Here is a 24,219-nt window from a genome sequence, read left to right as displayed (position 1 = left end):
GTGTGATGGAGTGCGACCCCTGGTAAGGATTTAATCAGTTTTAAGAGGATTGATATGTGAGCTTACATACCTTTCTACTTTTCGCTTTCGCCATCTAATGAACAAAGCTACAGTGTAAAATGTACATGAGGAAAAGTGGAGTTGGGGAGCAGTTGAGGTAAACATTCACTTGTGTTGTTGTTTTTCTACAAATAAACCGCTCTGTAATGATCTGCCTAAATTATTTTTCTTCCAGTCAAATTCCAGTAAGACCTTCATCATCACTGCTAAAACAGTTCAGTGCACTAGTAAAACAACTTTGTCTTACTAATAATGCTTTTTCTACAACTAGTAATAATAATAATAATAATAATAATAATAATAATACATTTTATTTGTAAGACTCAAGGTCGCTGTACTGAGATAAAATAGCATACACAATTAAATATAGAAACTATAACTAACTATAAAAAAGTGCCACTACTTGGGGTACTGGGACACAATTTCACATCACTAGCAAACTACTGTGCTGCACTAGTAACACTAATAGGCCCAACTAGTTGGCATGTGTAGTAATCGTAATAGCCACTCGTAGTTTTGCCTCATTAGTAACCTAGTTGTCCGACAAATACAGCAATGTTTTCTCAACAGCACATAAACATGACCAGTAAATGCCCAAAATGTTCTAGTGGTATGCTGAATTGTCTTACTAGTGAGGACAAAGATCATACTAGTACACGAACCTTGGAAATTTCAGTACCACTTTACCGCTGACTTATTGTCTTTAGCGCCAACCTGTCTGACAGTCTGGAGGTAATAGTGCTAAATTTATTCCGCCAAATAACTCTCTCCCTCTCCTTGTTCTCGTGGCATGTGGACTGTAAAGGTCCCAAGCGTCGCCACTGCCAACAGAGTGAAGAAATGCTGCAGTGGAGGAGGCTATAGGAGGTTGGGGAGGCGGTGAAAGTACACATACTGTAGCTGCAGGAGGGGGACAGTGGTGGTTTTGCTGTGTCAGCGCATGTGGGAACATTTGCAGTCTTTTCTATTGGAGAGTGGGCAACAAACATTGTGTAGTTTGTGACACTTGACATGATGCCAAAGTACTTTGGGATACCATTGTGAATGAACAGGACAGGTGATAAAGAGGGGCTGCAGGTCAAATTCAAGTCATGTTAAATCGCTTTTCAGTCCAAGAAAATACTGGAATCATTACTGGATTTAGCTAAATCAGGGGGAGTATCGTAATATTCGGACTATAAAACAGTACTTTTTGCTTTTCAACCCTGTGGCTTATAGTCTGCTATGATTTATTTATGAGATTTTTATGATTTGTTTTGGTAATACAGGTTATATAAATAAGGACATTTCATTTGGTGTGGTTTATATATGAACAAAAATATTTCCCCTCATTTTAGCTGGTGCATTTTATATTCAGGTGCGGATTATAGTCCGGAAATTACGATAACTGGTATGCTTTTGTTTTGACCATTATTTAAATACAAGTCAAGTCAAACGGCCTTGAGTAATTGTATACTAGTGATAATCTTGGAACCTCTGTTTACAAAGGAACCACTTTACGAACAATCCAGTTTATGAAAAAAACAATTGAAAGAAAAATGACCCAAGGTTACATACTGTACTATTTTTGGTTCAATCTTGACATCGTAGCAGAAGATTCAGATGTTTGTGCTTTTTCTCCCGCTGCATAAATTGTTGGCTTCGTGCTTCTGATATTTTTGTTTTTTTTTTGTGGTTGTTGGTGTTTTTTTCTAAAATGGCTAAACAATTGGTATGGTCGATAATGGTCAAGGAAGTCAAGGACTATAGGTGGAAACACAGGAAGTGCAGCTCAACAGCAGAGTGCTAATTTTGTTATTTCCTCCTTTTCTTTTCACTAATAATATCCAGTCAATATGCTTATTTTGACATCCTTTTCATGTAATGTATGATCCCCATCTTTTCTTGCTCTCTGCAACAATAATGAGACATTGTGCACAAAGAGATGAGAGGCCAAAACGTCCATTTGAATTTGTTTGCATTATGTAACCACTGGAGGCTTTCATGCAGCTTCAGAGCGTCACTCCACTTTTGTCTCGACTGCACCAAGAGGCACAATGTGTATCTATATTTTACATGAGTAATTCAATGTTCTTTTGTAAATACAGCCTGTAATATGGAAATCACTTGGAGCCTTATTAAATATCCTTCTTATCTATCTTAAAGTCCATGCTCTTTGTCCTCACTTGTACAACAATTAAACAATTAAGCAATGTTTTTTTTTTTCCAGGATCCGACTGTAATATCAGCCAACATTAGGCGCTTTCAAAATAAAAATGACTGGCTGGGGTTTTGTGGCAGTGAATTTGCAGTCCAAGACTCAAGCTAGACAGACTCTCACATAAAAAAAAAAAAAAGAAAATCATAGTAGAAAAGGCTTTTGACTAGAATACTGAGACATTAACAATCACAGCAGGGTTATTAGACGACAGTAAAAGGTACAGCTTAGTGCCAAGGTATTGTTTTGTGTAGTTTGCACACATGGTTGTGCAAGTGATGATCCCCACTTGGACATGACGTTGGTTTATTTGTACTTTGGAAGGCAAGCTGAGCTGTCTCTGTGTGAGACTCTCCTCTGCAGATACAGCCTACGGAGTTTGGTTGCTCATGCATGACTAAGGCCAGTTATGCAATTAAAGAAAAAAAACTACAATTGATTTGTTTTGTCCTGATACATACTAAATAATATATTGAATCTGATTCTTGATTTTCTGTCACAGGAATTTGTTTGCTGGCAGCTTGTTTTGTTGTTAGATAAAAGAACCAAAGATTTAGAGAGCTAGCTGTGATTCTACAAAATAAAAGAAAGTACACCCAAGTCTTACTTTGCATAATCTCTGAAAGGAAAATAAAATGTTCAAAACAGACAATATTGTAATACAGTATTTGTATTCACAGTCATTCATTTCTGAATATAAATAGAACAGGTCCATGCATGCATGTTCACTTACATGTCAAGATGACACGCTCTGTGTATTGAGCAGTCTCATTTATTACTGGAAATGTTTACCACGTGAAAACACAGAAGATGCTCTCATTTGCCTTTATATAGGTTGTTACAGAACGTCCACACAATTTCCTGTCACCACTATAATTTTTTAAACAATAAGCATAAGACTCAAATGCTCCAATTGTTTATTACCTGGTTTTCTTGAAACAATAAAAGATGAAATAAATTGTCTTCCATACATGGAATGGCCCATATTTTTTAACCTCACAATCTATTATTTCTACATAGTACATAGTGATAATAATATTAATAATAACAAATTAAGATTTGGGGCTATTATGCAATGTCTTTCTCAGCACTTCAAATGAACAGATGATGATGATACAGGTGAACTACAATGACCCACTGCTTGAAAACCGTGCTCGGGCCTATCAGTCCACGTAGGGTGTACAGCTGGAAAAACACACACACAGCTTGGCCCTCACACGGTTCAAGGGACGGAGCATACCTCGGTGGAGGATTACATGTTGTTGCAATACAAACCTGGGTTGGTTCATTGTCCCTGTAAGGTGTTTTTCCACTTCCCTTCCTGTTGCACCGTGTTATAGTAACACTGTGTTAATGATTGATGTTTTGCACAGGACAATCAATAGTCAACTACTGACCAACTTATCGTCTGGCTGGAAAATCCCACTGTCAGATTTGTGTTTTGGTGTTAAGGGGCAGGATGCCGAGCAAGCTCATACACTTCTTTTTTTTTGTAGCTGACTATAATGTGATGAAAGTTGAGTTGACATCGGATAATTGACGACTGATATTCTTCAGCACAGTTCAGCCATCCACAGCCGTTTTTTCCACCAAAAAAAGAAGCCCAATGAGACAGTGCTTCCTTTTGTATTTTTTTAAAGCTACATATAAATGTTGGTTCCCATGGGTCAAGCAAATGTGGAATATGAGTTAACCAGCAAAATTCATCTGACTTTATTCATCTCAGGGGTTGGCCATTTTGCTAGTCATTTGCCTGTTTAATTCATATTCCACAAACAAACGTTAATCAGAACACTGTGTTTCGAATAGTTGGGCTGCACAGAAAATATAATCACAAAGAAAGTTTGACGGTTGACTTCCCCTTATAAAAAATGGAACATGGAAAAATTGTGGCGTGATTAAGCAAATTATTTTAGGTGGGTCAGCAAGAGGACAGATGAGGTTGTGTCATGATCCCTTTTGAACCTCAGTACCTTTCAAGATAGAGGGTTTCCCAAAACTCACTATACACTTATTTTTTTCATGTTTGTATCACTCAGGCTTTGCAGTTTTCTTAAGCACTTGCCCATTGCATGCCAATTGACACTCGAGCTGTGTTGCAACATTGATGCCTGGCAAGAGGTTTTTGTCTCTGACTACACTTCCGTATCTGTTAATAACCACCACACTGCTCCAATTCATAGTTCGCCATCCATGGCAAGTTTTTTGAAACAGGATCTGCTCTTGACGGTAGCGAAAGGAGTGCTCCTACCAGCACTGATGAAAACAGTGACCTTTTAGAGCAGGCGTTCTTGCAAAGCCAGGGAAAGTCTGGAACTCTGCACTGGAACTCACTGAAATGATGTATTGTATTTACTTTGTTTTGTTTTGTTTTTTAGATAAATATTGATTCTGAACTATTGTATATGTGACAATCAAATTAATTGCAGCATATCACAAGGCCTGCTGTTTTTTTTATTAGTTTTATTTTAATACAGGAGTTACCCCAATACTTTTATTCTTACAATATTTTACACCATCCGTACTTCTACTTAAGTAGAGTATGAGTACTTTCGCCACCTTGACATGTCTCAAATATATACCCACAGTGTTTTAGGTTGCCAGTGATTTCAGCCCGAAGATGAGATAAGCTACCCAAGGAGAGTCTTTGAGACCATTTTATCCAATCATTAGGATGCAGTGGCTGGCAGCACACTGTGACAACTTGGCAGGGTGAGACTCACACTGGCCAGACAGGCACCCCATTAAATCTGCCATTCTGGGAACTGGCTGAAAAACGTGCCTGATCGACCCGGAGCGATTTAGTCGGAAAAGCTAAAGGAAGTGCTGCAGTGAGTAGCTTGATTTAGGCTCATTAACTGCCTGCTGTCACATGAAAACAACAGGCTCCTGCCTAATGCCTGTGCAGAACGCATGTTATGCTACTGTCGTTATGAATGGCTGTTAGGGACATGATTCACCATTACTTCTCAGACACGATTAAAATGCTCCCAGACACTACTGAATGATTTCCCTGATGGCTCCTCTTTTTCTGCAATTCACTTTTGCAGTGACATAAAATGACTGAACCTGAGGATGGAGGTAACAAGGTTGTGTGACTTTTACTTTCAGCAAAAGGTTGCTAGCAAGTGAATGGAAAAAGCTGAGGATGATCAATGGTATAGAGGGACTTGTTGCGGGATAAAAGGTTTGACGCTAGCAGAGAGCAGTTAAAGAGTGGTGAGTGGAAATATGTTAGGAGATAATGGGAAGGTTATGTAATTTTGTGAATGCTTAATGGAACCGTTGCACTCACTACATTTCTAAAACTATTCAAAAGATTCACAAAATTCAAGACAGCTTGAGAACCAAAAACAGCAAGTTGATGATTTGATATTAGGATTTTCCATTCACTTGTGCAGATGTACCTAATGTACCTAAATTTGGTAACAGCACTACGACCTTGAGTCCCATGTATTATAAAATACTCTGGTGTATCAACAGCATACAAGTGACAACTTATGAAATATCCTCAGTCAGCAAATTGCTGATAATATCTACATAAGACATCCATGATCTTATTTTAATGCCAAATATTATGAGTAACCCGGCCTTGCGTGTTGTAAAATAGAGTGACGTTACAAAAGGTGCCGAATTGATGTTATCACACACAGACAATGTCATTTATTATGGGCATCTTTTGTTGACCTGATACTCTGAACTCATTTTAATATTATAGACTTGTCCTTGTGAAAGCTATCAGTGTTTTATGATCTTTTTCAGGCGATTGAGGTGGTGTTTTTTTGATTATAAATATTTTGGTGACGTAAACCTTTGTCATTTAGGAATGGCCGTGGATTCACTACAGTCTCCGTTTGAAATGATAGAAGCTGTTGATTCTTTCTTGGCACCTTTTGCCACAGTGATAGATATGGATCAGCCATATACCGTTACTTACTCTACTATGCATGGACAGCTACGTGAGCAAAATGCCTTCGATATTATTCTGCATGTGTAATCGTGTGCTTCTCAGGGATCGGTTTAGATTGAACGAGATCGGAACCTAAGACCTCCTCTCATGTCACCAAACACTGACTTTTGTGCTGTCTTTGACACACACAAGCAGGTTGAATGACATCTGGCTCAGCTTCAGGAAGTTAGAAAGAAAGGACTTGCCAGACGGAAAACATTCAAAACAAATTTGTGATGGGTTGAAACATGCCAAGCAATATATAAAACAATGAGCTGAGAGAAGAGTTTAAAAGGTAGTAAAGAATTTGAACACCTTTAATTGCTTTCATTGCTCTTTCTGCATTGAAGCATTGCAGTGTTTTTTTTTTTTTCAACAAAACAGGCTTACTCAAACATATCTATTGTCACGTCTTGTCTAAATACATACATACATCCAGATTTTCTTCACAAAATAATTCTTCTCAAAATGCTGGTGAACATTCAATATATATTTTGCATGGGGATATGAGCAAATAATCCCCCAAAAAATTATTGGAAAAAAAATCTGTCAACATGAAAATTCGCAGGTTCCAAATAAGTGTCAAAATATGAAATCATCAGTGTATCATTTGGGCCGGAGGCTCACCCTGTTTTCCTATCACCACTCCCCTATTAGTGCAAAGTGTGATTCATCAACACTTACTGGAAGCAGAGATTATTGCGTTAGGGATCATCGTTGACGTGGTATACAAACACAAAAATTTGAAAGCAGATAGCAAAGAAAAAGTTTAGGGGAGTTGTGTATGGAGGAGGAGATTGCATGTGTTTGCGGCTGTGTGCTGACGCAAGATCAGAGAAGCATCTTGGAACAGGTGAGCACATAACGTGCACCATTGCGGAGGAATCTTTCGATTCTGTGTGAGCAAAGTTGGTTCAGAAGTGGCATGCTGACTGCATATAACACAGGGAGGAGGTGTGATGCACCCCTCGCAGCCATTTATTTATTTATTTATTTATTTATTTATTTATTTATTCATTCATTCATTCATACTTCTACATAAAAGACAAGTCAAAACTATCTTTTTAGCAATAAACTGTTAAATGCACTCCGAGTAATTTTAAACATGATAGTCTGATTACTGATTGCGATTGATGAATATGAATAAAGCAACCAAATCCAGACCGTTTTTATTCATCTCGGGACGGAGCCGTTTTGCCACTTGCTGTGGACTGAAAACAACATCACATTTGCTCAGCTTGCCTACATCACATGTCCAAACCCAGGACACGGGTGAGCCATGATTAGTTGTTCCCTAAGCTCTTTGGCACTGTGATGTAATTTTCAGTCTTTTTTTTCCGTCTTTTTTGTTTTGCTGTACAGAATGGGAATACTTTTTCTACCTCAGCTCAGAGTGCAGAAAAAAATGTTCTGTGAAAGGGCTTCTTTCACAACACTGTGAAATACCAGAGTCGTGTGGTTGGTATCTTCCTTGACCAGGGTGTGTGAGCATTGATATCGAAAGAAGAAATTGCGCTCTGCCCTCTTGGACCGTTCCGCACCTTGGCTCATTGACCACCCAGATGAGATGTTATATAAGAGCCATTGTGGAATGATAAAACATCATTAATCAGAGATCATTGTGCCTCATTCACAATGCTCTCTCATTGCTCTCAATTGGGGTAATCAGCATTAGATCAATAATGATAATCAAAACAAGCTCACGGGGGCTACTTTCTAAGGCTTGCTCTACAACCCAATCAGGGTTGTCAAACATAAGGCCCGTGGGCCAAAACCGACCCACTCAGGGGTTAAATCCAATTTGTGGGTCGAACTTGAAAGTTAAAACCTTTTTGCAGGTAGCATAAAAATTAAAGAAATGCAAGGTTAAGAAAATGAATATCAAAGAGTTTGGAGCACACCCTTATGGATCAATGGATGAATCAGGTAGCTGACAAAGAAATGAAAAATCTCATTTTGTGAGCTCTTTCTAATATTTTGACATGTTTAGCAAAAAAAAGGTGGTGGTGTATATGTTTTTTTTTATCTAGGGAATTTTAACATGACAATTTCCTGATTGGGGAATGTGATAAATTGTTCCCATCCTTATGACATCCTAATTTAACATATGAGCCACGAAGAACTATAGTGGCCTAACAGCTTCCAGATTTTACACTGAGTACATTTGTGAGTATATTTAGACATGATCATCATTATTTCAGAATAAGAGTTATTCCAGTAATGGTGCACCTCCCCAACCACCATTACATTTCAAAACATCCATGCTCAAAAATCGTAGATGCATGAACTTGTGTAAATTTCTGTTGTCCTGAGATAAACCAATTTTCAGAAGCTGAGCTGTAATTGGTTGTGACCTGGCAACTGCGATGTCATTTTCAGTCAACAGCAAGTGTTAAAATGTCCGCCCCCTGAGATGGATACAAACTGGTGGATTTTGCCTGTTTAATAGTGGCCAGACACAAAAAGTGAGCTCCACGACTCAGGAGAAATGACATCATTAAGCTCATTGCTGTGACCACAAGTACTTTGTAGGCCCAAGGTAAGACCTTTTCATATTTTTTCCATGTTTATATCAACATAACCAAAAAATATCAAAATAAATTGTTCATTTTCTAAAATTGGCCTGTGATTTTTTACTGGTGCTGAGGTGTGCCTTCTCTTAATACAATATATGTGACCCTTGACTCAATTTAGGTTGTGAACCACTCATTGGCACAGTGGAAATGCGGCAGTGAACACAAACGGTCGTAGGTCTGACACACTGACAGGCCAGGCCATACAGAGAGCAGTCTCCTCCCCTCTCTGGCCTGGCCTATATTAAGTCTCCAGTGAGCTCCGCCTCACAAACAGAGGCACATGGAGTAGGATAACACATCGCCAACACTCTGGCAGTACCTTCATATATTTACTAGATATATACTGATATATCTCTGCACCTGTCAAACAGCCTGCTAGCAATATTGGATGCATTACTTTAAGTGGACTGCACACCGGGAGATCATGTTATTGCGTCGGTCACATCGGGATAGTCTCACCTTAGGTAAGTGGCAATATCTGGCGTGAATGAAAGTGATGCAATATTAATTTGTGGAATTATTAAGGAATATTAGTGTAATTATAATTGAAAAGGTTCATACACGTTTTTTTTGTTTGTTTTTTAAAATAAATTATAAAGATGTTTTGGTCAACAGTGTCACACAAAAAGCTCACTTTGTGCCCCTACGTTGAAGAGGAGTACTAATATTTTGTATGGGTATCAAACAGGGGCATAAAATGTGTTGGACTTAAAAGTTAAATACAACTGATCTGAGAAATGTACTAAAACTACTGAGAAAACTGTAATTTGATTTGATTTTGTTTATTTGGGCAAGTAGAACACACTTGTTAGAACTTCATTTCACATTTTGTTTTACATGACCTGTCAAAAAGGGAAGCAGGTTGAAGCAATTCTGCTTATGTAGTCCCGTCCCGATTACAACCAAGGTTTCACTGCCAGACACACAATCTACATTACTATAGTACTACTTATAATACTACCATAATGATGGTCTGTGTATCTGTATGCCATTATCTCTCAGTTTTCTAATCAGTTTTTGTCTTGAGTGAAGGAGATCCTCACCACATACAGTAATAGCTACACTATCCATCCTTTTTCTATCCAAACCTATCTGAGATAGCTTTGTACAAAATAGAGGTTTTCACCCTAGACTGGGTCAATCTCAGGTCACATACTATAGAGATAGTTAACCTTTCACGCTTAGATTCACATTTACAACAAGTGGGAAAGGAAACAATCAGATACTCGACAGATAGATAGATAGATAGATAGATAGATAGATAGATAGATAGATAGATAGATAGATAGATAGATAGATAGATAGATAGATAGATAGATAGATAGATAGATAGATAGATAGATAGATAGATAGATAGATAGATAGACCAATCGATCGATCGATCCAGGTAAGTAGATGCATATATGCATACAGTAGATATGTAGCTGGAGAGCAAGAGGTGTTTATTACAGACAGAAACTGGTGGCGCTCTTGCAATGTGACCTGCATTGTGTTACTTTCCCTACATGTCACCTAGTATGGCATGCCAGCATGCATGTGTCTGTTACATAACCATACATCCAAGTACACATATACGTCGCACAGCAGCTTAAAGTATACAGTCAACATTGCAGTCCAATTAGACACAACTTGGTGCTGTATGCTTTTAATTATTGGACACTGCATGAACTTCAATTCCATAATCTTGATATTCAGTTTAAGGTCCATGTTTTAGTGTACTACTCTTTGTCCTCACAAAAACACAAGTCAGCAGATTTTAAGCTCACGGTGTCTTTTCCTACTATTAGCAGTAGTCCACTGCTAGTGTCATTTGCAGCCTACTAATACAACCTTGTGGTGACTATCGAGGATATCAAATAATTTCTCCAACAGTTTTATGGAAAGCCGTTTCACCATTAATTCAATATGACAACTACATTTTACTAATAAGGCCAATCTAATGCACTAGTTGACATGTGCTTGCAACTACTAATTAAAAAAAGAGTAAAGTGTTGACCGTTCACGTTAACTTAATGTTAATTCTAGGTCATTAGCAGTACCCCTAATGGCACACAGTTATCAAATAATATGCCTTAGTTGTCCTACTAGTGTGCCGAAAATTTAATGTAGTCATGGAAAAAAAGTCATTAGTAATATAATCTATATAAGGCAATTAATAGTGGAAAACTAATTTTAATAGTAAGCCTAATTAAAAACATGCAGTATTTAACATTGCTTTAAAAGGGACCAATAAGATGTGCCGCATCCCGCACAGCATCAAGTGGGCATGCCCGAGCCGAGCCCATCCCGGCCTGTATAAGGCTGAGGCATCCGCATTGTGGAGCACATGCTCGCTCACATGGTGTGCCCTGCGGATGCCGATGATGCTGCACTGTGATGTGCGCTCCCTTCCATCCCGCCCCGTGCGCGTCCGTCCGGCCATTCACAGCGTTCACACAGTCGCGAGTGCAGCGTGAATGAAATGAAAGATGATTCGAGCAAACTCGAGGCTGCCCTTCGTCATATTTGCTCTCGGTGGACCTAACCTTTGGATTGAATGGTGATTGAAGAGAAAGAGCCTGCGCATCATGCATGCTGCCAGATGGATTTTGTAAATCCGCCAACTGCAGTGAGTTGCGTGTGTGAATATGTGAGACATGCAAGGGGATTTTCCTTTTTGACACACTGCTAATGCAATACTGCTTCATTTTAATCGGCTGATGATGTTATAAGCCAGCGAGAAGAAAATAAAACATTTTTTGAACCCCAATTATTTGGAACAGCAAAGCACGCACATTGCGACATTATTTTTGCAACAACAGAAAAAGAACGTCTCCAAAATTATAGAACAGGCATATTTCAAGTCATAATATATGACTTAATATTAGGGAAATACTCTGTAAGCAATTGCCTGAGCCACATAAAAAATATTGATAAAATGTTCTATCATTTTAAGCGATAACTGCTTTAGTCCTAATTCACACACATCCAAGTTACACAACTGACACTTTTCATTATCAAGGTGTGATAAAATCTTTGTGAGAATGAATGTGGTTAAAAGTGTACTACTAAATGATGATTAATTAATGTTCTTATTAATTAGAGTAAAAGTGTTGCATGCTTTATGTGTTCAATAGTAATCCCCCAGATGTGTTTCAAAGACTTAATTGAAGACTTTGTGTTGCAGTTAAAATCAAACTTTTGTCAGTTCATTATGTGGAGGGCCCCGTGAGTGAGCTAGCCTTGGGTCCCCAAATGACTAAATACACCCTTATGTTTGACACTTACATTATTGTGATTACTGTGAGATATTTTTCCCCAATCACCAATTTGTGTTACTACAATATTATATGACATAATCCACTGGAAGGAGAAAAAATAATGTAAATAGCGACCATGTATCTTCTGTTGCCTTTCTAAAAGACTGCATTCAATGTGAGGGGATTATAGTTTAATATGGAACAGTATAATTATACTGTCTGAAGGCAGATTTTGTATGTTTACTTCCACAAAATAACATGTTTTTCTGTTCCAATTTGAAATGGAAAGAATCTCCCATTGGATTTTGAATCAGGCGTTGTCACGTGGATGTTGCGTTCAAAGCCACTCAAACATCCTGAAACTAGCGAATCGGAAATGTGGAGCGCAAATTCAAAGCCACACCGTTATCATGCGTCAGTTGTACCGTCTTCAAAGAGGCATTCGCATTGTAAAATGCTAAAACATGCAGGACAGTATGTTTATTTCTATTCATGTCGGTCAATTCCTATGGAAAGTTTACGATGTTGAAAATTCACACAGTTTTGCAGCCATCTCTCTTTTGAAAATTTAGCTTACCTTCACAGCATGTTCGAAGGTGAACCGGAGTGATTTTGAAATATCCTACAGTCAGGGAAGGCATCTAGCTGACGTCACGGCTTCGTTTTTCGTCTGTCTGTGCTGTGCCAAATGGCGATTGCATTAGATCGGCCGAGCTCCGGGAGCGGAGCCCATTCGAACCTCCGCCGGGTCTGATTAATTTCATCCCTCTCGATTCCAATGCAACGAATACGAACTGTGAGTATTCCGTGTTCATTCGGATTGTCGCTGTGACCCTCGATGGACCGTCTTGTGAGTCTCTTATGTCGGCTTTGTGCTGGTGGGACAGCTTGTACCACGTAGTCAGTCGCCTCGCCAACAACGGCCCCTTTGTCTGTGCGGCGAGGTTTTCCGTTAAAATAACCCCCTACTCGTCGTTTTTACGCGACTTTTAATATTTCTTTCACATCGGTAATGTGTTTTGGATCTGTGGGGGTATTTTATATCCATAAATTGACGTTTATTACTACGCATGGCAACTACGATCACGCAAGCTAATGTTCACCTCTCCCTTTTCCGTCAGTTGGTCTCATTTCCACCGCCAATGTCACGTTCGGGTGTGAAAATCAATAAATACCGTCTTTTCAATAGACTATCCCACGATTATTATTTAATTTGAGGTTGCTTGGTGTATCTTAAACAGGTCAACCGATACCCTAGCGGCGACTACAGCGGGTGGGTAGAGTTCCCTGCTATTAATGACACAAAGTAACGAAGTATAAATACTATATAAAACATTGTTACAGCGGGCTCATTATGTTGCAAAGTGTTTAACTATATTGTAATAATGATGTAATGGCGATTGAGGTGTAACAATTAGTACAAATAATCCGTTACTGTATTTTAGTAGATTCTTCAGGTGTCTGTATTTATTCTTTATTGATTTACTTTTACCTGTACTTTCTTGTGTTTTTTTCTTTTGCAGTTGATTACAGTGTGAGTTGAGTTTAAGTCGATTAATTGCTAACGTGTTATTGAAGCACAGAACTGTATATCATATACTCCTAGGTGCTGAGTGCTTTTTACACTACTGACCTTAAGTGACCTTTTTTGTTTTTAATTTCAAGCAGTGGTGTCATACTTATGTAATTTACATGTTTTCTTTTGTGATTTTCCCTTGTATTTCAGGTTCTAGGCAATTAAAATGGAGGATTGTTTCGATTGTGACTGTGGCGAGCTTGAGCCACCTGATCACTGAGGCTCACAATTAACCCTAACCCCAATCTAAAGGCCAGGGTCTTAACAATTTTTTTTTGATTAGGAAAATCATTCAGAAATAAAAAACAAAAACAAAAAAAAAAAGGAAAAAAAACAAAAGCATAAAAAGATTGGCACATTTCCCATGAAGCTGCTCAGGACCAGTTATACACTGAATGTATACCACTGTGAGAATACAACCATGTGCTTTTAGCGCTTAACAGTGCATTTTTAATTGTCCTCAACGTCCATTCCATTGATTTCTTTAAGAACTGCTCTGTTAAGTGAAGCCACCCACCAGGAGTGGTGTTGGATTTTCAAAATTGTCCTCACTCAAGATGAAGAACTTTAACTACAATTTAATCTGACAGTTACGGCTGCACAGGGGACAGGGAGTTAGTTACCTGGGAAGCGGTTGACTGCATTTGGAGGGCTGTTAGTGTAGCATCTGAGGCAGTTGAAGTGGGGTGGGGGGGCATCTGTTAGCATAAACAGATTAAAGCAAGATAGAGACAACATTCGAAGTAATAGTCATTATGGCCGAGAAGTTTGAGTCACTGATGAACATCCACGGCTTCGACCTGGGCTCTCGCTACATGGACTTGAAGCCTCTCGGCTATGGAGGGAACGGCCTGGTTTTCTCAGCGGTTGACACCGATTGTGACAAGCGAGTGGCGGTGAAGAAGATTATCCTGACTGATCCCCAAAGTGTCAAGCATGCCCTCCGAGAAATTAAGATTATAAGGCGCCTGGACCACGACAATATAGTCAAGGTATGTATATACTCTCGATTTAGTGTGATATACGTTGGTACATTAACTTGGGAAATTTCAAGTTTGCAGTTGCTTGGTGTTTGTTTTATTTTATGAGCTAAGTGTGATTCAGATACACCGCCACTCGTACAAGATGAAAACACTCAAAAGAAGCATAGGGCAGAGTAGCCATAACCTTAGTATCGATACCAGGTATCGGTACAGACACCTGCCTTATTTCAAGGTATCTGTACTTGTGACAGTGGCCGATATCTGACCTCTTATGGCCATTTTATGATCAGAAATTAAAAGACTAGAATACATATATGGGACTATAACAAATTAAACTTGCATGTCAAGCAGAGATGATTTTGATGACTGACAACCCCCCAAATAACTCCCTTTGCTTGCCTATGTCCTTTTCTAGGTTTTTGAAACGTTGGGCCCCAGTGGTCGCAGGCTAACGGAGGATGTGGTGTCCCTGACCGAGGTCAACTCGGTTTATATAGTGCAGGAGTACATGGAGACAGACCTGTGTCAGCTGCTGGAGCGCGGCCTTCTGTCCGAGGGCCACGCCAGGCTCTTCATGTACCAGCTCCTCAGGGGGCTCAAATACATCCACTCTGCCAACGTTCTCCACCGCGACCTCAAGCCCGCCAACCTGTTTGTCAACACAGAGGACCTGGTGCTGAAGATTGGCGACTTTGGTCTGGCCCGCATCATGGACCCCCACTATTCCCACAAGGTAAGAAAAGATGAGTGTATAGTCATTGGGACCAAAAGGCTAAGTGCTTCCCCTTGCCATGTAGTGTTTACGTGATTGCACAGTAATGTGGTCATCCCAGGGGTGACGCAGTTTCAGAGCAGGAAGTCAACAAGACGGGATGCGGTTCCATGAGGTAACGCCTCTGTTTCCCTTCTCAGAAGAAGTGAAGCTTTTGAAAAACACATTGCCAATCATTTTTGAATTTACACACACACATTCTCTATTGTTAGCTTAACAGCAGATTTGATGTCTTTTTGTTTTCTTATGAGATCCTGGTTACATTTGAGAATTAAAACGCGAAGAGCATGTTTTCTCTTGTCTGCAGCTTTAATAACAGGTTGCAAGTAGTATGACAGGGGGCGTGATTCCCCGTGTATCATCGCCAGATGGAAGTTTTTTTTGTATTGGCCTTGTGTGTGTCGTCACTCTTATAAAAGGGATGAGGGAATTCTGTTTGAAGCCCATATGGTGGCGTGATGTTGAAATCTAGGTGGGGGACCGGGGAGGTTTACTTGCTCTCATCATTGTCACACGTGCATGACTCAGATTAGTCATCGGTTTGTCTGACGGGCCCATGTGACTCAACCATTATGCCTGGTGCCTTTTCATTCATTGCAAGGCTAGATAGAATCATGACGGCTGCCACCTTTTTTTTTCTTTTTTCGTGCCGACTCGTTATAACTGCTCATTGTTTTTGTGCCAAGTGCCACTTGCATGGTAAATCTTTGACAAATGTGTTCTCACATGAGTCACACTGTGAGAAGGGAAGAAATGCGTTTCACTCACAAGTGTTTTAATCCCGCAGCATTCTTCTGGTTTAGTTCCATGTGGGCTTTTGGCCTCGATAGACTCTTTAATTGATGGGCTGGGGGGGCTGGCCTCTTGTGCTCGGGCCATTGTCTGCTGACTTTCTAGCAAGGTCACAAATGCTGTGGTCAATGTAGTCCGGCTGACTTTGAACTGGCTGCTCTTCTTTCCAAACAGAGCTGCTGTGTTTTGTCTGTCTCCTGAGTGATAACAATAGTACTGCGAGTGAGGTAGAGACACAGAATGCCGATATCGCTGCTACCCACTAACTACCCTTACATGGCACCAGCAGCTATTTGATAGTAGGGGTCGTGTTTCAGACTGAACCAGGCTTACTTGAAAATGAACCCATCACCCCCTGAACCCCACTGCACTAAGCTGTCCTGCAGCCGCTGGGTGTATGCTAGTGTCAGCTGGCCAGTTCAACTCGATCGCTTTGCAAGTTTGCGCTGACAACCACTTTTGTACTTTTTCTCTTTTCAAAGTGAGCCAAAACAGGCATGTTAATATTATTAATTTAAAGAGTCACTTTAACATTGGCTCGTTTGGTCCTCAAGTGCTGTTAAAAATACTTGTCTACTTTAACTTGCATTTACCTTGGGTCGCTGGATCTGATAAAGTTAAGATGAGCTATAAACTAATGTCCCTTAGAATTATTTGGAATTAATCCGGCTTGGGTTTGGCATGAAGCGTTAGATCGCTCCTTTTGTTCTGAGAATGCACGCTATGTGAGTGGAAACCAACCCTGTGTTTAGCCCTTGTGGTGGCTCCACGTCAAGAATGACTGGAATTCACGTGCAACCATCTGACCTGAACCACTCAGATTCTCCTCCAAAGAGACTCGTGCACTTCTTTAACTTCCTCTAAAACCAAGGCCTTATGTTCCATTTCCCCTCAGTTAGACTAAATTTGTAGTTTTAGCATTCAAAAATTGTAATATGGGGGTATTGTATTTTAAGGGTACGCATGCATGTGTAAAATAATTGGACCAGCCCCCCGAACAAAAACAGTTTGAACATCCAAAATAATGATGAACTTGTAGCCTCGAGGGCAAGAATTTAGGTTTGGGATTCAAGGGCTCACAGGGATTGCCACAAGAATCCAGCTCAATTTCCAACCCAAAACCGCACACACTTGACCTATTTTTCAGACCGCAATGATCATTTCTGAAGCCAACCACACTGAAGAAACTGAGGGGATTTTATTTATTTATTTATTTATTTATTTATAAATAACTTCAACTATCGAAGGCTGTATTTATTTGTAAACTGTTTAGAGTAATGGGCTTCCTGGAGTGGATTATCTGATAAATCATGCTCACGTGGCTTGTGATACCGCAGTGATGAATTCTATTTTTAATTGATGTCAGAGATGTGCTAGATTAAGTTGGAATTGAAAAACTGTCTGAGGTTTGATCACCTCTGATTGAATGTCACTGGTATTCTTCTGCCCAGACCTGTTCTATCTACTCTCTTAAGAGTCCGTAGCTAAGTGGGGCTTGAGTGGACCTGAAATGTTCATCTCACGTTCCCCAAGCATTGTAGCTGAACTTGACTGAACTGGGGGTTTGGTAAGAAGTTCTTGAGTGGCCCTCATCTGCTAGTTTTGCCATTGACCCAGCCTTTGCTCGTTGTGAAATTTTGTAGCAATCGAAGGCTTTCTTCATATGCGCTGATCACTTGCGCAATGAGGCTAGATGCAAATGCTAATATGAATGCTAATGACCCACTTCCTATCACTTCAATACCCAGCGAGCTATTATCTTGTTACAAAAGCCAGCCAGCAAGTATGCTTGAGCATGGACAGGCCTCAGGATAGCGTGGCAATGAGCATTTGCCACTAAATTAGGGCAGAAACAGGAGCCTTGTTCAGTGGTGAGCTGAGCATTTCATTTTGGCCTCGCCGCACACTACCAAAGCATGAGGCCAGAGAGGGTTTAGTTTTCCCTCTGAGGCCAACTTCCTTTTGTGTTCATGGTCCTTGATGCAGATTGGTGCGAGTGTGACCCTGAGGGATTATCCTGCTCTCAGAGTGCTGACATGGCCTCCACGTGTCTGCTCTCCACCCTTTCAACTGTCTCTTCTCTATGCGCTCTTTGTCCAGTTGCTGTGCCGCGTGCATGAGCTGTACACTCGAACGCTGCACACACTATAGGACCAGTTTTCTCATTATGAAACTCTCGATTGTTGTTGTTGTTTCTACCCTCTGTGTGCTGCTTCATTCTCAGTGCCTAAATGTTCTTTCGCTCTCTCTCTCGCTCTCTCTCTGCTGCTGCTGCAGGGTCACCTGTCTGAAGGTCTTGTCACCAAGTGGTACAGGTCTCCCCGCCTGCTGCTCTCGCCAAACAACTATACCAAAGCCATCGACATGTGGGCAGCCGGATGCATCTTTGCAGAGATGCTCACTGGGAAAACACTCTTTGCGGGTAAACGTTGACGTAGTTTGTCATGCCATATTTGCAAAGCGGCACTGTCGTTTGTTTAAGCAGCCTGGGCTGAGCAGAAAGCAAACACCTCTGCTGCGCTCGGAGCAAATTCAGCCAAGTGTTGAATATTCCTGAATAACGTTCACCTCCTCGCTCAGGGGCCCATGAACTGCAGCAGATGCAGCTGATCCTGGAGTCCATCCCGGTACTGCGAGAGGAAGACCGCCAGGAGCTCCACAGCGTTATACCCAACTTCATCCGCAACGACATGTCCAAACCTCACACACCACTCACCACGCTGCTGCCTGACGTCAGTCCTCAAGGTATCAACCTAGTGGAAATACAGCGAACCCACATTTATCGCAGGGGGATGCGTCAGGCATTTTTTTTTTTTTTTTTCAGTGTGGGAACCACAGTAATTGTGAGCTTGCTCAGCCGCTTCTTTGTTTCTTAAAAACACAGCATAAACACTTCCAGCTGAACTCAGTGCTGCCAGGCTTGTTGTGGCATAATATGGCACTACACTGGGACGTGCAGTTTGAAATTCAGACTTGTGTTAAAATGGCCTAAATTAAAATCCACGATAAGGCGGATGTTACACTCGTGAGTTACACTGCCATTAGGTTAGCGTCTTTCAAATGTATCCTATCTTTTCTTTCTTTATTGTCTTCATGTGCAGCTCTGGACTTCCTAGAAAAGATCTTGACCTTTAACCCCATGGATCGTTTAACTGCGGAAGAAGCGCTGGCCCACCCCTACATGGCTGACTACTCTTTTCCCCTGGACGAGCCCATCTCTTTGCACCCTTTCCACATTGAAGATGAAGTCGACGATATCCTGCTCATGGACCAGAGCCACAGCCACACATGGGACAGGTGCGTGTGTGTGTGAAACTTCCTTTCTCTCTAACTAGCTGAATGCTAGTTGGTTAGCAGGCTCAGCAGGTACCTTGCCTGTGAACCACTGCTTATTTTCTGACTATCTGTGCTCTGGCCTTCTTTATCAGGTATCACGAGAGCCAGTTGTCAGAGGCTGATTGGCATTTGCACAGCATTCACGACCCAGAAGAAGTCCAAGTGGACCCGAGGGCCCTCTCTGATGTCACGGATGAGGAAGTGGTTCAGGTACGCGAGTTTGAATATTAACTGGCTATGAAACATTCTCTTACTGGTGCCATCGTGACAGTGTTCAAAAGGTAGCATGAAGATTAACTGCAGACTTTGACTTTCTCGTGCTCCAATTTCCAGGCAATCCAATTTACGAGCTGTTGTTTACTTTCTGAGCCTGAGATACGCCACCGTTCTAACAAAGGGGAGAGAATTGCGAGCTGAGTTGTATCTGTTGCGTGTTTCAGGTGGACCCTCGGAAGTACGCCGACGGAGATCGGGAGAAGCTCTTGGACGAGCTTTCCTTCGACTACTCCACTCCGTTCTCGTCGGAGCGGTCGTGGCCAGACGAGCATCACGAGAACAAATACTGCGACCTGCAGTGTAGCCACACGTGCAACTACAAGGCCGTGTCCCCCTCTTACCTGGACAACCTCATCTGGCGGGACAGCGAAGTCAACCACTATTACGAGCCCAAGCTCATCATCGACCTCTCCAACTGGAAGGAGCAGCAAAGCAAGGAGAAGGCCGACCGCAAGGCCAAGAGCAAGTGCGAGAAGAATGGGCTGGTGAAAGCCCAGATCGCCATGCGGGAGGCTGAGAAGACCCAGAGCTTGGCGGAAAAGGACCACGAGCAGGAGAAACACCAGACGCAGCCACCCGGCCAACAAGGCTTCGACTTTGACTCCTTCATCGCCAGTACCATCAAGCTGAGCCTGCAGCCCGAGGCCTGTCAGGAGGTGGGCCTCCTCAACGAGGTTGGCCTGCTCAGCGAGGTGGGCCTGCTCAGCAAGGTGGGCCTCCTCAACGAGCTGAACTCTTCAGTCTCCCAACTGGAGGCCCCTCGCTCGGGCTCCATGTCTAAATCCATAAGTCAGGAGAAAGAGGAGAAGTGCCTGGTCAACCTGGCCCAGCTGGGGGGAGGCAGCGGCTTGGCGCTGGTCGGCAGCGAAGTCCCCCGGCCTGCACATCCCTGGGAGGGCTTTGGCTCAGGAGAACGAGTGGCCGAGATCGACGAGGCATGCCGGGACAGGCACTTCCAGAAGGAAAGCACGTATACCAGCTACCTGGACCACCTGTTTGGCCGGACAGAGGAGCGCGTCGCAGAGTCCGACCCGGAGATGGAGATCCCGGAGGCCAGGGAGAGAGAGTCGGGCGAGGACTTCCTCACCCGGAGCGCCGAGATCGTGCTAAACGTACAGCTGGACTCTCTGGGCCCGGACGAGCTGCCTCTGAAATCCATCCAGGCGTCGCTCACCCCCTGTGCTGTCAAATGCTCGCCACAGATCGCCCACAAAACCTACAGCAGCATCTTCAAACATCTTAACTAGAAAAAGCAATGTCCTCTCTATGACAGCCTGTTTAGTTTTTGTCCTGTTTTTGTTCTTCTACTTGAATCATTTCATACCAATTTTTCTTGTTCTTTTAAAAGTCAATTTTAAGAGTGCAGATGGATGATTTCTTAGAATTTCGGTCGCCTCGACGCCCAGGCCTTCATGGGTTCATGTCTACACCCTCATTGCTGAACTGGCTTCACGTACTGTAGACGAACGGAAAATAGGCATCGGGACGGCGCTCGAGGTTTCGACGGCTTTATAATTTGGCTGTTGGGGTGTGACAGAAAAAGATTTGATGGGTTTTTGATTTACGGCAGAAGAGCAAAAGCTTCCTTTACAGCCCTTTCATACTGTAAATGTGACACATGATGCCAGCAGCAACCATTATCGTAGGCGTAATGTATCGTGTTATCTACCTCAAGGTAACAGCCGCGAGAGACACTCGAAGCCGCACTAGTGCTTTACACACCACGACCATCCTCATACCATGAAACGAAGTGGTCTCATAGTTGAAATCTCTCTCACGTTAGCGTTTAACATAGTGAGGTGTTTTTCAGTGATCATTATTTATTTCTAGCACGTGCGATATTTATTTTATCGAAAAACTGTCATTTCAATGTGATTGTTGAAGAGCGAGGAGTCGGTAAGACCATTTTCATTTCAGCACTATTTGGGCGTCCAAGTGTTCCTTTTTGTTTTTATGGTAGGATGCAAATTCATCTGTGTTGAGGCTTTCCATTTTTCCATCGATATCGATTTTTTTTTTTTTTATTTATAGGTGCATTCTGTTTGTAGTGGGGGGGGCAGCACCTAAAAGTCTTAATTTTTTTGTTTTTGTTTTTTTAATCAATGTGATGTATCAAACATTGCGTGCATGGAGGCAAGAGGAAAGGTACATTTAAAGTAAATGGTAGGTATATTGTACGTCAGTTTTAATTGTATGACTTTTTTTTTCTTTTTTCTATGTACTTTTTCAGACAAGCATGCTAGTTAGGTTAATGTGTAGCATGTAGAACACATGGACTTTTTTGTAATCATCGGTTCTCCTGTTCTACAAAATATCAAAAATAAACTTAAAGGCAAACACTTTGCTGGCTTCTTCATTGCTCCAAGTGCTGTAATGTTCTGGATATTTTTTTTGTCAATATATTAACATGGGTCAACACTTGACTTGAAAGCAGAGGAACAAGTAAGATAACATTAGCATTGCAACATTAGCAGCCTTTCACCTTGAGCTTTAACAGGTTTCTTAAGCAACAGTCACTCGGGCAAGTACAGAAACACGGGATACACAGACTGTACAAATTGCTTGAGATGGTGCTTAAAAACTGTGGAAACTACTTGCCCCCTCAAGACAAGTCTTGAATATTCGTCTCGTACGTTCGTTCGCGGGACGACAAGATGGGTTGCGTTCGCCTGATAGGATCCACGAACCGGACAGTGCGTGCCTGCTGTGTGCTCGTGTTCACAGTGGCCTGGTTGACTGTCATCTTACCGGACTCTGCTGTGCATCGGGAGCGGCTAGCGTGCTATCACGCTTATTGTTCATTGATGTTGACTTCTTATGTTATTTTTCCTGTGTTGTTTACTTGTATGTGCGTTGTGAACTCTGTCTTGTCACCCTGGGATAGTGAGAAACGTAATTTCGATCTCTTTGTGTGTCTTGACATGCGGAGGAATTGACAATAAAGGAGACTTTGACTTTAGGGCAGGGGTGTCAAACTATTTTTTTTGGCGGGCCGCATTGTAGTCATAGCTTCTTTCGGAGGGCCATTATGACTGTCAACGCAAATAAATGTATGAGCACCTCATATTATACACAGTCAAAGCTACAAAACAAACTGACAAATAACTCCTTTTCAAATTAGATGAGTTGTTTGAAACCTTAACCCTAGCTACCAGGGGTGTCGAACTCCAGTCCTCAGGGGCCGCGTTCCAATATGTTTTCCAAGTTACCCTCGTTAAACACACCTGAGTGAAAAGATCAGCTAATTTTCACGTTCTGCAGGGGCATAACTTTTCACACAGGTGCACTTAATGAGGGAATCTTGGAAAATAAAACAAACCGACAAATAATTCATTTTCAAATCAGAGGAGTAAAAACTGGTCAAATAAAAAAAAAAAAAGATAGTAAAAGTGAAGACAATTTGCAATTCTAGTAATGACACGAATTTGATGTACAATTTGTCTTCGCGGGCCACATAGAATGATGTGGCAGGCCGTATCTGGCCCCCAGGCCCTGAGTTTGACACATGTGCCTTAGTGGAACAAATAGAAATGTTTGACATCCAGGCCAATTAGCTGGAAAACATGCAGTCCGCATTTATGGTATGTTGTATCGCTCTGACCTCAGGACAGTAACACAGTCCCAAGTTTGACATTGCTTTGGAGTTTTTCAGTAATCAGGTGGATAAAACAATAGTATGCATGGTAATTTAACAGATACTGTTTTTTTTTTATATAAACGTAAATTTCCTTCAGAGCACCACATGTACACCACCATGCATCATCGGGTGCAAATGCAATAGTAGCAGAAATAGCTATATTTAATTCTGAATAATACAGCAAATTTCGGATGAAGTCTCTCATGCACTATTGGCCCTAATTTGAAAACCTAATTCAAAATCCTAGACGTAGTTTGAAACCTTAACCGTAGTTTGAAAACCTACTTAGAACTCCCAACCCTATCTTGAAACTTTCTTTCAAAGTCCTAACCCTATGTCATGACGTGAATGGAGCTGGGCGACCAAATGCAGCCTGGACCAGGGTTTATTGAACGAACTCAAAAGACAGACTATAGATGCTCGACTAGGAACGAGAATAACTGAACAGAAAGACGAAACAAGACAAGAACAGACTAGCAACTAGAGCACCAAAAAGACATGAGACGCAAACAACCCGACAGGAGTGAGGGGCAGACAGGACTTAAATACAAGACAGCTAACGAGAGGCAGGTGAGGGTGATCACACAAACCGAAACTATGACAACAGTAAAACAAGGAAACGAACTGTGATAGATCTTGACACCCTAATTTGAAACCCTATTTCAAACACATACCCTGTTTTAAAACCCTACATATAAACAAACGCTAAACCAAATTTGGAACCCAACTTTGAAACCCTAACCCAAGTTTGAAAGTCCAATATATCTAAGAAATTGAAAAAGATATAAAAAGAATACTAGAATAATAAAAAGGAAATCTACATGTT

General features: G+C 41.4%; 1 protein-coding gene across 3 annotated transcripts; it reads left to right on the top strand.

Moving 5' to 3' along the window:
• The first annotated feature begins 9,055 nt into the window (after positions 1–9,055).
• Positions 9,056–22,096, top strand: mapk6 (mitogen-activated protein kinase 6). 3 transcript variants are annotated; one of them, XM_049717863.2, is made up of 8 exons: positions 9,056–9,246; positions 13,748–14,589; positions 14,996–15,313; positions 18,422–18,566; positions 18,725–18,889; positions 19,246–19,441; positions 19,573–19,690; positions 19,921–22,096. In XM_049717863.2, the coding sequence occupies exons 2-8, from the start codon at positions 14,353–14,355 to the stop codon at positions 21,001–21,003; spliced, it is 2,262 nt and encodes a 753-aa protein (XP_049573820.1). In that variant the 5' UTR covers positions 9,056–9,246; positions 13,748–14,352; the 3' UTR covers positions 21,004–22,096. The 3 variants fall into 3 exon arrangements, with proteins under 3 accessions (XP_049573820.1, XP_049573821.1, XP_049573819.1); XM_049717864.2 differs by lacking the exon at positions 9,056–9,246 and adding an exon at positions 11,134–11,390; XM_049717862.2 differs by lacking the exon at positions 9,056–9,246 and adding an exon at positions 12,655–12,817.
• The last annotated feature ends 2,123 nt before the right edge of the window (positions 22,097–24,219 follow it).

This window comes from Syngnathus scovelli, chromosome 4 (genome assembly GCF_024217435.2).
Source record: "Syngnathus scovelli strain Florida chromosome 4, RoL_Ssco_1.2, whole genome shotgun sequence".
Classification (NCBI taxonomy): domain Eukaryota; kingdom Metazoa; phylum Chordata; class Actinopteri; order Syngnathiformes; family Syngnathidae; genus Syngnathus; species Syngnathus scovelli.
The sequence above is the reverse complement of the archived record's forward strand: the minus strand, read 5'-3'. Positions and strand labels throughout refer to the sequence as shown.

What these genes read in the sequence shown, in the direction of transcription:
- mapk6 (XM_049717863.2), top strand. Translation starts at nt 14,353, where the DNA reads ATGGCCGAGAAGTTTGAGTCACTGATGAACATCCACGGCTTCGACCTG. An exon ending in TGGGAAAACACTCTTTGCGG is followed by an intron (nt 18,567 to 18,724) that starts GTAAACGTTGAC and finishes CTCCTCGCTCAG; the next exon opens with GGGCCCATGAACTGCAGCAG. An exon ending in CACAGCCACACATGGGACAG is followed by an intron (nt 19,442 to 19,572) that starts GTGCGTGTGTGT and finishes CTTCTTTATCAG; the next exon opens with GTATCACGAGAGCCAGTTGT.